This window comes from Lacerta agilis, chromosome 12 (assembly GCF_009819535.1).
Source record: "Lacerta agilis isolate rLacAgi1 chromosome 12, rLacAgi1.pri, whole genome shotgun sequence".
Lineage (NCBI taxonomy): Eukaryota > Metazoa > Chordata > Lepidosauria > Squamata > Lacertidae > Lacerta > Lacerta agilis.
In genome coordinates, this window is record NC_046323.1 from 51190891 (window position 1) to 51205488 (window position 14598).

The following is a 14598-nucleotide window of genomic DNA, read 5'->3' on the forward strand; positions in this document are numbered from 1 at the left end:
TAAGGGAGAATCCCGGGGAAAACGGGATACTTGACAGCACTGGGGGGGAAGTGTTTGCAATGTCTGCAATTTCAGCCATCTGATCACACAAATAGTCATACAATGAAAAAAAGAGGAAATATGCATCTTTGCCTTGGAAAATGGAAATGGTACAAACTCCCTAGGTTAGCTTTGAAGGATTTTCTTCTGAAAACATGACCTACAGGAAAAAGGAGCCAGTTACCAAGTTTTTTTGGTCTTGTGGGAACTGCAGATACGCCATTCTGGGGTTATGCTTGACGGGGTATGTCTAGATAAAGGACAATTTGCACATATCAGTTGAGAAACTCTGGCTGAAATGGTTTCATTGGTCAGAAACCTGCCTGAACATTCATGATGGCTGCAAAGAATGCCCCTTCAACATTTCACTTCTCATATCGCATGGCTTGGATGAAGACCCAGGGTATGCAGGTGAAAGGGTGTAATTTCCTATCCTCTTGATTACTGCGATTTAATGACATTTAACAATCTATCTACTGCAGTAAGGCCTGGCAGCCATTTTGTCCTCAGAGGCCTGCTGTTGATCCTGAGGGAGCCAACTGTTTAAGTCACAATGTTATATTCCCAGTAGACAGCCCACAACTGTGACATTATTTCCTATGGTAAAAATCCTACCCGGTACAAGTGGGCAAATAAGCAGTGCCTTAACAGTGCCCACTTGAAATTGTGACATGGTGTACATATGTATGTATGTACATATGTAGCAGAGAGAGAGAGAGAGAGAGAGAGAGAGAGAGAGTCTATATATATATATATATATATATATATATATATATATATATACACATACATACTGTTTAACAAGCATAACACACGTGCCACCTCACTTCCTGTTTCCTTCTCCCATAGTAGAAGCATTGTCTGAATCGTCAATCCATTCAGGATTTGAATATATTACAAAGAGTTTGGCAGTTCCACAGAGCGAAGAGTCATTTGCAAGTTCCTCCAGTTCTTGTGAGAGGTTGAACAAGGGCCTTTAAAAAAACAAACAACACACCACCTGTTGTTAATTCTATACATAGAAACTTAGCTACAGGCTGGGCTGGAACATCAAGAGTCATTGCGCTAGAAGCTTCTTCCATGCTCATAATGCACAAATAGGCCATGTTTCAGGAAGACGCACAACATTCAAAGGACACTTAATAGCACGAGTTTTGTCATGTGAGTTGAAAGGAAAGAGCAGAGACTCCAGAACCTTCTGGGAAACCTGCTCGCCATCCGCTATCCAGCTCTATGTTCTTGACTAGTTAAAGAAACCGGTCTCCTGCGGGGCGAAAGGTCAAAAACAGCTGGTTGGCTGGCATCTCGGTTTGTCAGGAATTGCAAGGTTAACATCCAGATGTGATGGTTGAGAAGAAATGATACATATTCTAGCCAACCAATGCTAGCTTCTGCGTGTGTGTGTGTGTGTGTGTATCTCAAGAAGTCAACTTTCTCCTATAGAAAAAAAAGTAATCTTTGATTCTTTTTCCGTGGCCATCCCATCTTACTTGCACGTGTGGACATCATAGACCCGTATGCACTCCTGACAGCTGACGTAGCAGCACCAGTGGAAGATACAATGGCACTTCTCCTTCCTCTTCTCAGTCCGTGTGTTGTGTCCTCGCCCGCAGCACAAGAGGTCGCAACCATCAATCCCATGGGAAGTGACGTTGCAGATCCTGTCGCGGGTGCCAAAGGAGCCAGTCTCAGGGTTTGGCTCGCAGAAGTTGGGCGAGTTCTCGTAATAGACCAAATCCCTCTCGGTCGGTGCTTTGAAGAAGTTATATTTGGGCCGCAGTGTCTCCACCCAGCCGCGGGACTCCCTGTGCTTCTCCACCACCATTTCTGAAGCGCTGTCATATTTGTCCTTGAGGTAGTCACCAATAACCCGGAAGTCAGGCTGGGACCACCAACAGGTCTTTACCTCACAGCTGCCAGACAATCCGTGACACTTGCATTTGAGGTGCATGTGGTCAATAATGGACTGGAAAAGGAAAGGGGGGGAATGGCAAGGAAGGCAGAAGAAGGAGAGACAACATTAGCTTGCAGCATGAGGAAACATTCAATATGGCATTTTTAAACTTTGGAGAGTTGGCAGTTCCGAATTATCCAGTAGTGGTTGGTGGTGCAATGCTGCTTACCTAACCTCCTGTCATTGTCTCTGTGGTTTACCTGGAGGGGGAGCAGAGAGGTGGCAGCACGGTTGCTGCGGTGCAAATGCACCAGCTGGAATGGCAGATTGGCTCCGCTGGTGCATTTGCACCGCACCGACCTCACCCCTTTCCCTTGGTAAACAGCAACGACACTTGTGGCAGGAAGTCAGGCGTGTGCCGCAGCTCTGCCAGTGGCTACAACAAATATCTCAGCATTTTCGGATGCTGGCACAGTACCAGTTTACAGTCTAATATTCGTGCATTTGATGGACCCAGAAATCTTCCCTCACTGTAGTACTTCTGTTATGTCCATGTCCTGAGAGTTGCCAATTGATTTTAAGGTGTAAGGTCAGATTTTGAAGCTCAGTCAGGCAGATTAGGGGTAAAACCCCTTTCAGCTGTACCAGGCTTTTACCTCCCCTGCACCAGATGTCACATATGACAACAGGTGTAAGGCAGGTGGGTGTAGCTTGGACATAATGTCCTCCAGTGTGGTGTAGCCAGTGTGGTGTAGTGGTTAAGAGCGGTAGTCTCGTAATCTGGTGAACCAGGTTCGCGTCTCCTCTCCTCCACATGCAGCTGCTGGGTGACCTTGGGCTAGTCACACTTCTCTGAAGTCTCTCAGCCCCACTCACCTCACAGAGTGTTTGTTGTGGGGGAGGAAGGGAAAGGAGAATGTTAGCCGCTTTGAGACTCCTTCGGGTAGTGATAAAGCGGGATATCAAATCCAAACTCTTCTTCTACTCTTCTTCTCCTGGATGTGCCTAATTAGACCCACAGGCCAGAGGTTCCTCCTTTCTGCTCCACAAAGCAATTTGAATGTTCCTGCCACCATTACTTGTTACTGTTGCAGTTGGCCACCATGGGGATGTCTTTATTGACATTTGGAAGAGCATCTGCTTTGCATGCAGAAGGTCCCTGGCATTTTCAGGTAGGGCTGGGGAAGACTTGTCTGAAATCCTGCTGCCAATGTGGACAATACTGAGCTAGAGGACAAGGGGTCTGACTTGGTATAAGAAGAAGAAGAAGAAGAAGAAGAAGAAGAAGAAGAAGAAGAAGAAGAAGAAGAAGAAGAAGAGTTTGGATTTGATATCCTGCTTTTCACTACCCGAAGTAGTCTCAAAGCGGCTAACATTCTCCTTTCCCATTCCTCCCCCACAACAAACACTCTGTGAGGTGAGTGGGGCTGAGAGACTTCAGAGAAGTGTGACTAGCCCAAGGTCACCCAGCAGCTGCATGTGGAGGAGCGGAGACGCGAACCCGGTTCCTCAGATAACAAGTCTACCGCTCTTAACCACTACACCACACTGGCTCTTCCAGCTTCCAATATGTTTGACAGTAAAACCTCAGCTAGATGTAGAGTAGAAGTATAGTGAAAGCAATGAGATTGTTAGGTGACTATGCAACTTGCTTGTTTTTCCCCCCTTCTTTCCTCCTCTGACCATGGAGCAGAAGTTTGTCAGTCAGACGATTGCCCCCTAGCAGCCTTAAATGGTGCAGTCAAGGAGAACAGGATCAACTGGATTCGCTGATTGTGCAATTTGGTGCCTGCTTTTATACCTGAAGCAAGTTGCTAAATTATTATAGTGTTGCAGTCATCACTGAGGGAATAGAGCAAAACCACGGTTTTCCTTACCGTCCTTCCAGCTTCATTATTGTGTCTGTTCATGGCCGACCGAGCATCTGGCCTGTTCTCTCGTGCATCCGCAAACTCCCGAGACACCATGCTCCCAAACTCCACATCCTCGCTGCAGCCTCCCCATTTCCAGCCTTCTCCCGGAGGACCCTTGTGCCGTGTGTCGCAGCCACAGATGGTGGCCGATCCTTCCGCACAGGATCTGGTCACTGCAAAAGCCACACCAGCAGAGGCAATAGCATGAACGAAGGCTGACTCTCTGGTGGCTGTGGGAAGAAAATTAACATCATGCTCATCATCACCGTTACTCAAGGACAATGGGGTCACTTTCGCAAATATAGCTTGGAGACTGGAAGGTTGGAGTAGAAAATTCATCAGCCACATTGAGAGGAAATTATTTATATATATTAATATTATACACAGGAGTTAAATGTACCAGTTAGAAATACTGGAAGCCAGAATTATTTCCAGTATGCTGCTGGTTGCAGCTCTGGATGAATTACTGCTCTGGGCTTATGTCCAATCAGAATCCACACTCAGGTGTGGACCCTTAACCTTAAGCTCCCCTTTAATATTGGAGGCTGTTCATTAAAAACCTATAGCCAACCCAGGATATGATTGTTTAAGACTCACAGAGCCCTTTTCATGTCTACAGTACAAATTGAATCCAATACCTAACCTGTTTAATAGCTGTGACCTCCAATGAATGAATGAATGAATGAATGAATACCTTAACACAGGGTGGTCCAACATCAGTTTGCATTTACTTAAAAAAATTAAGTCCTCGGGAAAATTCACCAGCATTTCAGTGCTGATTTATCTTTGTTATACACACATTTTGTATGGAATTTTGCCTGATTTACACATTTTTGCAAGGAATTGCCCCTAACACAATGCATTTTCACACATTGTGTTCATTAATATAAGCATGTTAATGTGTGCTTTTTTGTAGTTATTGCGTGCCCACGCTCTGCACTCCTACCTTCCCTGAGTGGTTATGAATGATGGACACAACAACTTAGATTGGATCAAATAATTTCATAGGTTTCCATGAAAATGTAAGCCAAACCAAATTTCTTCCCCACTCCTATCTCTGGAGCAAGCAATCCGGGTTCAGCTTTGACGCAGAGAAGGAGAAGCGGGGAGAGAGAAAAGGCCTCTGAGACTTGTGAATTGTTTCCTATGCCCGATAAAGGGTTTGGCTCTGTCTGTCTAACCCTCCCCTCCCCACACACCACCATCGATGGCTAATAGCTGGCCTGACCCTCTTTAGCTTTGGTGAGCTCACCTGAGGCGTCCTGGGCCTCAGGGCCAAGAGAAAGGCTGGCCTTGGAGATGAAGATAAACAGGAGGAAAAGCACGCACTTGTAATGGAAATGAGGGGTTATTTAGCTGCCATATAAAAATGTAAGAGCCTCAGCCGAGATAAGAGGAGGGAGAGGGAGAATGGCAGGGCTTGTTTTTGTCAGCCAGCCTGGGTGGTTCTTGGTAGCTGCAGAAGAGACAGGCAGCAGGTCGCGACTTGAGAGAGACGAGGCCTTTCTGGAAAGTCAGCTGTCAGTGAACAGAAGTACAGGGAGGAATCCTTACCTAGAGGGAACAGAGAGCATTCCTAACAGAGGAGTGAAAAAGAAAGAGAGAGAAAAGCCAGCCTACACCATTTCACACACCTTGGCGAATTCACAGAGGGAAAGGCTATCAATGGTTACTAGCCACGATGGCTATGTTCTACCTCAAAGGCAACGTGCTTCCATATGCCAGTTGCTAGGAACTGCAGGTGGGGAGAGCAGCTGTGGCACCCAATTCCTGCTTGTGAGCTTCCCATTGGGGCATCTGTTTGGCCACTGTGAGAACAGGATGCTGGACTAGATCAGGCTTCCTCAACCTCGACCCTCCAGATGTTTTGAGACTACAATTTCCATCATCCCTGACCACTGGTCCTGCTAGCTAGGGATCATTAGAGTTGTAGGCCAAATATATCTGGAGGGGCGAGGTTGAGGAAGCCTGGACTAGATGGATCTTTGGCTTGATCAAGCACGATTCTTCTTTAGTTCTCATGAAGCCTCCAAAGGAGCTCCTTCCAGGGCTCTGAGGAAATTTGGGGGTTAACTGAACATCTGTGGGGTGCACTTTATGAAGAGGCTTGGCTGTGGCGATGGAGGGTGAGGCCCTGAAAAGTACAGTCATACCTTGGAAGTCGAATGGAATACGTTCCGGAAGTCCGTTCGACTTCCAAAACTGTCAAAAACCAAATTGCAGCTTCTGATTGGCTGCAGGAAGCTTCTGCAGTCAATCAGAAGCCCTGTTGGAAGTTCGGGTTCCAAAATAACATTCGCAAACCAGAACAATCACTTCCGGGTCTGCAGCGTTCAGGAGCCAAAATGTCCAAGTTCCAGGATGTTCGGGATCCAAGGTACGACTGTACTGGTAACTTGCATCTTACACCAAATACCTGAAAAAAACTTTCTGACAGTAAGAGCTGTTCGACAGTGGAATGGTCTTCCTTGGAAGGTTATGGCCTCTCTTTCCTTGGAGGTTTTTAAGCAGAGGTTGGCTGGCCACCTGTCATGGATACTTTAGCTGAGATTCCTGCATTGCAGGGGGTTGGACTAGATGACCCTCAGTGTCTCTTCCAACTGTACGGTTCTACTTATTTTACTTACGTGATTGCAGCTTTGTGCGGGTTAGGGGGGAAATAAATAAAAGGTGTTTGGAGGAAACTTATTCTTCAATTATTCCCTCCCTAACACCCCCCCACACACACACCAAGCTATGATGGTGGGCTTACCCAGCTTTGCAAAGGACAAAGGCAGTAAGTGAGGAGCTGGGCTTTGGAAAGAAGATGCAAGGTCTCTGCAGGGTCCTAGAGTAGTGCTGTCTCCTCCCCAAAGCCAGTCAACTGCTTACCAGGCTTTGGGAAGGAGGTGGGAAGGCTCTGGGACCATGCCAGAGCCCTTGCGCCTCCTTCCCAAAGCTGAGTAGGCAGCTGTCCACCTGGCACGATGGCGGTTCTGGGAGGTTCCTGGCTTTGCATGTCCTTGCATTTATGTGTGGACATCTGGAACAGAATCCTCACATGAGATGCAAGCTACCTGTATTACAGACCCAGTAGGCGGGCTAGGAGAAGTTAGGCTTGTGAAACTAGTTTGCTTTGGATTGGTAGCATCAGCACCTGGAATTTCTGGGTTGCTTGCTGCACCCCCCAAACTCTAGTAGGGTCCACGGCAGATTTGGGGCTTGGCCTGGTGCTCCAAGCCATTTTAAATTTTGCACAATGCTCCCAATGTGGCAGCAGCACTCTGGAGCATTGTGGACAATTCCAGCGTCAGTGTTGCTGATCCCACAGCCTTTGACAGATAAACCTGACAAGGCCCACCGACAGAGAAGAAGAAGAAGAGTTTGGATTTGATATCCCGCTTTTCACTACCCGAAGGAGTCTCAAAGCGGCTAACATTCTCCTTTCCCTTCCTCCCCCACAACAAACACTCTGTGAGGTGAGTGGGGCTGAGAGACTTCAGAGAAGTGTGACTAGCCCAAGGTCACCCAGCAGCTGCATGTGGAGGAGTGCAGAAACGAACCCGGTTCCCCAGATTACGAGTCTGCCGCTCTTAACCACTACACCAAACTGGCTCTCAGAGGGTACAGTACTTGGCTCATAGCCTTTCAAAAAAGTTTATTCCGCTTTTAAAGTCAGCTATGATAGGGTTGGGGAACCTTGGGCCTAGAGGTCAAGTGCAGCCCTCTGGGCCTCTATTTCCAGCCCTTTGGACTCTCTGCAAGCAAAACCACCAGGACAGGGAACAACCCCTCTTCCCAGATTTCCATTCCTAACCTGTCCTGCTCCCCTTGAGTGCTTTTGAGTGTCCTTGAACTAGGATGATGCCTCTTGCTGGCCTGGATAGAGAGAGGGGTGTATAGGAACCTCTGACTTTTCTGTGGCTGGAATGTAGCTTCTGGATAAAGGTAGTTGTCACATCTGTTGCTCCACCCACTTTTGCCTCTGGCTCCACCCATGCAGCTGCTGGAAAGTTGTCCATAAGACAATGTGGCCCATAGACTTAAAAAGGTTCCCCACCCCTGCTAAAAGCTAATGCTACAGAGAAACCATCCTTGTCACACTATCAGTGGCGTAGTGAGGGCGGGGCGATGGGGGCGGACTGCCCCGGGTACCGCCCTGGAGAGCGTGACACTCTGGGCGCCCTCCCCCGCGATCAGCGACTCCCAAGCTGATCCCAAAACCTCGCTCAGCGTGCGGCGGCGACTGGCTTGTGCTTGCTTGCAGGCTCGCTCGCTCTGCCGGCTCCCGCTTTCCTTTATTTTTTATTTGTTTTTGGGGGGCGCTGGGGTGGGCCCTGGGCAGAGCTGCGTGCTGAGGCGAGGGGTGGGCCAGCGAGGAGGGGCATCACACTTGTGGCTGGCACGACGCCCCTCCTCGCTGGCCCACCCTTCGCCTCAGCACACAGCTCCGCCCAGGGCCCACCCCAGCGCCGAAAAAACCCAAAAAGAACAGAAAAGAGGAAAGCGTGAGCTGAGAGAGTGGGCAAGCAAGCACAAGCCAGCCGCTGCCGCACGCCGTGCAAGGTTTTGGGATTGGTTCTCTCTCTCTGCCGGCTAGCGCTTTCCTTTTTTTTGTTTTTTTTTGGCACTGGGGTGGGCCCTGGGCAGAACTGCACACGGAGATGAGGGGGGGCCAGCGAGGCGGTGTCATGCTTGTGGCCTGTGTGACGCCCCTCGCTGGCCCGCCCCTCGCCTCTGCGGCTCCGCCCAGGGCCCAGCAGCAGGAAGGGAGAGCGCGCGCCGGCTTGCTCGAGCCCCGCCACCTGGCGCGTGCTCTCCCTTCCTGCTGCCGCCTTGCTGGCCCGCCCCTCGCCTCTGCGGCGCATTTGTCATGACATCACGACACACGACGCATGTGTCAGGACGCATGCATGCTGCGGAGCAACGCACCACCCCCAGAGGTGCCTCCGCAGCTTCCTCCGCCCTTGCACAGTATGCAATACCAATGCACCTTGGTGTGCAGTATAATATTCCTTAGATGTACTAGAGATGAGAGAAAAGTTTGATTCAGTTTGCATGTAAAGCTAAACATTTCTAATTTGCATTTTCCAAAACACAATGTGCACTGAAAATTTGAACTTCTTTGAGTTTTGCAAGGCAGTATTCTAGTAATGTGTACAAAAACTAGGGTAAAGTGTGCATAAAAATGCATATATTCATGAAGATAACACAGAAAAAGCATTATTTTAGGGGAAATTGCTTTGCAAAGATGTGTATATTAGGCAAAATTATATTCAAAAAACCCTGTATATTAGGAGAAATTTCTACTAAAATGCTGATGAATTTTCATGAGAATTCAAAATAATAATAATTCACAAACTGAACCTAAGACTGGAAAAATAAGAAACGCAGAGAAACAAATATTGGCAGATTCGCCCAATCCTAGAAGTCAGTCTCAAAAAATATTCTTTAAAATTATTTTTAAAAGCAAGTCTTACGGTTTTCACATAATCAATTTAGAAGCAAAACCCACTAAACAAACAAACAAAATCCCAGATATAGGACTGTTCATAATGTATATACCGTAATGCCTTTGTTTACTTAAAGCAACTCTTTTCGGACTCTGAACTCTTTGCTACCTGTGTTTGGAACTGCTATTTTTAATACTGATTTTATATAATATTTTAAAAATTGCATTGTATTCGTAAGCCATATCAAGTGGCCTTGTAGGACAGCTGTGCAGGATTTGACTACTGTTCACCCAGCCAGCCAATCAGCAATATTTACATCCCATTTATTTAGGTATCCTGAGGCCTCATTCTTTGCCATTTGTGCAGAATTCAAATGATAAAAACCACCCAACTAAAACCATCATAAACTAAATTGCCATATATAAAGCGGAAAACTCCAACTGTAAGAAAACTACGTTACATCACCACTGCTTTAAAGCAAGCTTAAAGAAGATAAAATCAACCAATAGAGAACAATTTCAAAAATAAGCTGCCTTTTAACCTGTTGGCAAAATTCCACCTGAGAATGAGGCTGGTACCACTCCTTGGGAAATGCGTTTCCCTAAATGCTCATGATTAATTTCCCTGGGCCCCACTCACCAAGTCACTAATATGCTCCATTTTCTGTTTTAGAAAACTAGAGGATTGATTGGTGGGTGTCCTATTGCTTCTTTAAGCCCCTTTGTTTAAGCTAATAATAATAATAATAATAATAATAATAATAATAATAATAGTAATTTATTTATTCCCCGCCATACCGGGCTCAGGGCGGCTAACACCAATAAAATCACAACAAAAACATAAAACAATTCATTAAAATACAGATTAAAATACAATTTAAAATTTAATCTAGACTGCAGCCTCATTTTTAAGTAGCCCAGCAATCACACCAAAAGAATGAAACATCAGGGTTAAACTGAAACCAACCCAAAGGCCAGGTGGAACAGCTCCGTCTTGCAGGCCCTGTGGAAAGATGCCAGATCCCGCAGGGCCCTGGTCTCTTGCGACAGACCGTTCCACCAAGTCGGGGCCAGTACTGAGAAGGCCCTGGCCCTAGTTGAAGCCAACCTAGTATCATTGTGGCTTGGGACCTCCAAAAAGTTATTGAGGACCTTAAGGTCCTACCCGGGACAATTGGTATGCAATTGGTTGCTTGATTTCCAGCTGGGCAGCCCCCCAAAAGTGCAAAGTGTGTGTGTGTGTGGATGCATATTTAAAAACAATTTCTATAATTCAAATAGAAATACAATACATCTTATCCTAGCGGAGAAGACTGCGACCAGGTGACCTGCCTACCTGCTACTAACTGTTGATAGGCAACTTCAAGGCCCCTCCTGCCCCTTCCAGCAGTTCATTATCATTAAACTGGACCGCTCAACCCTTCAAATATCTTCAAATGAAGGACTAGCATAACAGCCAATGGCCCAGCCAGTCCAGAATCCTGTTCTCACAGTGGCCAACCAGATTCCTATGGCAAGCCCACAAACAGGACTCAAGTGCATTCATTGTGGTTTCCAGCAACTGGTTTTGAAGGTGTCTTGGGTTGGTTATGGTTAGTGCCCATGCCTCCTGTTGACCATGCATTTGTGAAGGGGCCATACATGCATTGCATATGCCACCTACACACAACCAAAATATGTGTGCAATGGGAAGGTGATGTCTGCAAATGTGCCTTGGCAAGGGTCTGCGGGTAATCTAAACAGTACAACCCTACAAACCCCTCACATGTGCTTTCAGTGTGTGAGGGGGGTGAACCCCCTTTCTGTCTCTCAGACTGCAAACTCTCTCTCTCTCTCTCTCTCTCTCTCTCTCTCTCTCTCTCTCTCTCTCTCTCTCATGCTCATCACATGTCTGCATGCTGTGGAGCAAGCAGATCTAGGTTCTGAATATTGCGTTTTCTGTTCAAAAGCAAATCTAGTAAGATCTGGACAGTCCAAATAATAAAGAGTCCCAAGGGCTAGGTAGAGAGGCCTTGGGGGCAACATTTGGCCCATGAGCCTGAGTTTCCTCACCCCATTCTACAATTATGCCTTGGGGTTTCCCCCCACCTGGTAATGGGCCTGCAGGCCCATGAAAAGCTCCACCTCCCCATCTTGGGTCCTGCATTTCTCACCAGGATTGTCACCATAGAAAAGGCACAGCTCTGAGACAAAGAGAAGAGAAGAGCTTCCTGTGTGAGCACCCTCCACAATCTAGTAGAACTGTCCCGAGGCCCCCATGTAATCGCTTATAATAGTGATGGGCAGTCTGGCTCTCTGCAGATATTGGGACACCACTGATAATCATTCCTGACCATTATCCATGTTGTCTGAGGCTGGTGGGAGTTGGAGGTGACATTCCATATACAAGAAGTGGGATAGTATGTCATGTGAACATTACATCTACAGGATTTACCTCCTTATTTTAACTTGGTCAACTGCAATGGGAGTCACAAGTTTTATGCATTTGAAGAAAAACCGTTCTTCACTTTATTCCAGTTGAGTTCACTACCTCAGTTGAGTTCACCCTAAAAAAGCAGCTTCGTGTCAATATTTGGTTTCCAACGTTCCCAATATTTTTGCCATAAGCGAAGTCAACTTCCCAACAGCTTGGATCTTCCTCTCTTTTTTTGGATGGAAGCAACAGATTACTCCCTTCCCGCCTTTGGGCACTCCCTCCCACACATTCCCAGCATTCTCCATAAATTACATACATGCCAAAGACTTCCAAGTCTCTTCTAACTCTTTTTTTGTTTTGTTTTTTGTTTTCTGGGATGATCTCCATCTCGGCTTGGTGCCCTGCCAAGGTTTAATAGTTTTGATTACCAAACTATCTGTTCCTGTGTAAGCATAAAAGCCTTTAAAAAATACATGTATTCTCTATCTTTGCTATGCCCCAGGAAAAAAAGGTGCCTGGGTGAGGGAATTTCCCATGTACCTTCATGACTTCACAGCCAAATCAATAGGATGTGTACCAGCAAAATATAGCCTTGGGCCTATGAAAGGGGGAAAAAATGGGGTGGTGTATTGACAGGTGGCTTTTAGCTGTAACTTTAGCCAGATCCAGGAAGGACTTCTATCAGATAGATAATCAGAGGTGAGGATGAAGTTTTATGATACTACCTCCACTGTTGGATGCAATATGCCCCTGAATACTAATTGCTAGGAGTTGCTGTTGCAGTCACGAAATTAGAAGACGCCTGCTTCTTGGGAGAAAAGCAATGACAAACCTAGACAGCATCTTAAAAAGCAGAGACATCACCTTGCCGACAAAGGTCCGTATAGTTAAAGCTATGGTTTTCCCAGTAGTAATGTACGGAAGCGAGAGCTGGACCATCAAGAAGGCTGATCGACGAAGAATTGATACTTTTGAATTATGGTGCTGGAGGAGACTCTTGAGAGTCCCATGGACTGCAAGAAGATCAGACCTATCCATTCTTAAAGAAATCAGCCCTGAGTGCTCACTAGAAGGACAAATCCTGAAGTTGAGGCTCCAGTACTTTGGCCACCTCATGAGAAGAGAAGACTCCCTGGGAAAGACCCTGATGTTGGGAAAGATGGAGGGCACAAGGAGAAGGGGGCGACAGAGGATGAGATGGTTGGACAGTGTTCTCGAAGCGACTAGCATGAGTTTGGCCAAACTGCGAGAGGCAGTGAAGGATAGGTGTGCCTGGCGTGCTCTGGTCCATGGGGTCACGAAGAGTCGGACACGACTGAACGACTGAACAACAACAACAAGCTGTTGCATTCAAGTTCTGCTTGCCTGATTCCTACCTGATTGGCCAGTGGGAGGAAAGGGTGCTGGACCTGATGGGCCACAAGTCTGATACAGCAGCCAGACTCTTCTTATGGACCCCTCCCTGGTGTACATTCTGGACCAGCTTTTGAGTCAAGAAGAAAATGAAACCCTGAACCAAGATCCCATGTTTGTGCTCATGAGCTCACCCTTCTTGTGCATGGCAACTCTCTAAAATGTGCAGCGCCTTGTGGTACTCTGACTGAAAACAAGAGATGTTCTTGAGAGCCAGTGTGGTGTAGTGGTTAAGAGCGGTAGACTCGTAAGCTGGGGAACAGGGTTCGCTTCCCCGCTCCTCCACATGCAGCTGCTGGGTGACCTTGGGCTAGTCACACTTCTTTGAAGTCTCTCAGCCCCACTCACCCCACAGAGTGTTTGTTGTGGGGGAGGAAGGGAAAGGAGAATGTGAGCCACTTTGAGACTCCTTCGGGTAGTGATAAAGCGGGATATCAAATCCAAACTCTTCTTCTTATTATTCTACTGTGCATGGGTGACAAATGCCCACTTCAGAGAGCAGTGGTGGGTGATGCCCTTAGGATTTGTAGGGTGAAAGGTAGGGAGATTGACAGTAGGTGGAACCCGAGCCAATGACAGGCAGAGCCACACAACCCCTGACTGCTTGTAAGGAAGAACGCTGGTAGGGTGGGGGGGCTGGTTGAAGGCAGACGAAGCGTGGTGGGGGCTGGGGCAGCTCTCCACGCCTCCTAATGCACCAACCTTCACTGTGAGACTTGTGTAGGGTATTATGAAGATTTCTGCTGGTTTCCAAGTTCCATCTCTGATTTGGTGCCTGCAATTCTTGATAAGGCCTTGTTATGTCTGAGGTCTGAATGCACCAAATTACCCTCAGGAGGCATAATGCTTCCATCAGATAAACAGCCACGCAAATAATTAAGGAAAAAATATTAAGGGAGCAAATCATGCCAGGAATACCACACAGACAATTGACTAAAGATGAGACATATGGTTGGGTTAAAGAGATATCAGTATAAAACATGGGTGGGGGACCCGTGATGCTTCAGATGTAGCTGGGTGACAACTCCCATCATTCCTGACAGTTGGCCATAGTGGTTGAAGGTGGCCATGCTTGCTGGTCAGAGGATCCATCTTCCTGACCACCTGGTTCTCAAGCCCATCTCGTTTTTAAAAAGAACCCATGCATGATAAAAGATCTGTTCAAGCTAAATAAATAAGAATATCTTAAGCCACCTCATAACAAGTCGCAGCATTGGTCCATTTGGCTCAGTATTGTTCCATTGACTAGGCAGAGGATCAGCAGAGTTTCAGGCAATCCTTCACAGCCTTGCCCAGAGATTGAACCTGGGACCTTCTGCATGCAAAGTTGTATGCTCTACCAGTGAGTCATAGCAATTTCTGTGTCATGAATTTCCATATGCTTTGCAGGGAGGGGTTATGGGGCAGCCAATGAAATTGCCAGGCTTTGTGCCCTCGTAGCCCAAGTTAGTAGCCTTGGCAGATCTGAGAGATTGCAATGGGATGTAAGGAA

General features: G+C 46.9%; 1 protein-coding gene across 1 annotated transcript in view; it reads right to left on the minus strand.

The window, feature by feature from the left end:
- Window positions 1–839: 839 nt before the first annotated feature.
- Window positions 840–14598, minus strand: part of WNT3A (Wnt family member 3A) — an 88705-nt gene continuing 74946 nt past the window's right edge. Inside the window, exons 3-4 of the mRNA XM_033165651.1 lie at window positions 3811–4076; window positions 840–2005 (exon numbers count right to left, since the gene is read on the minus strand). Of these exons, the coding sequence (XP_033021542.1) occupies window positions 1526–2005; window positions 3811–4076 (746 nt within the window). The 3' untranslated portion in view covers window positions 840–1525. The remainder of the gene's footprint in view (window positions 2006–3810; window positions 4077–14598) is intronic.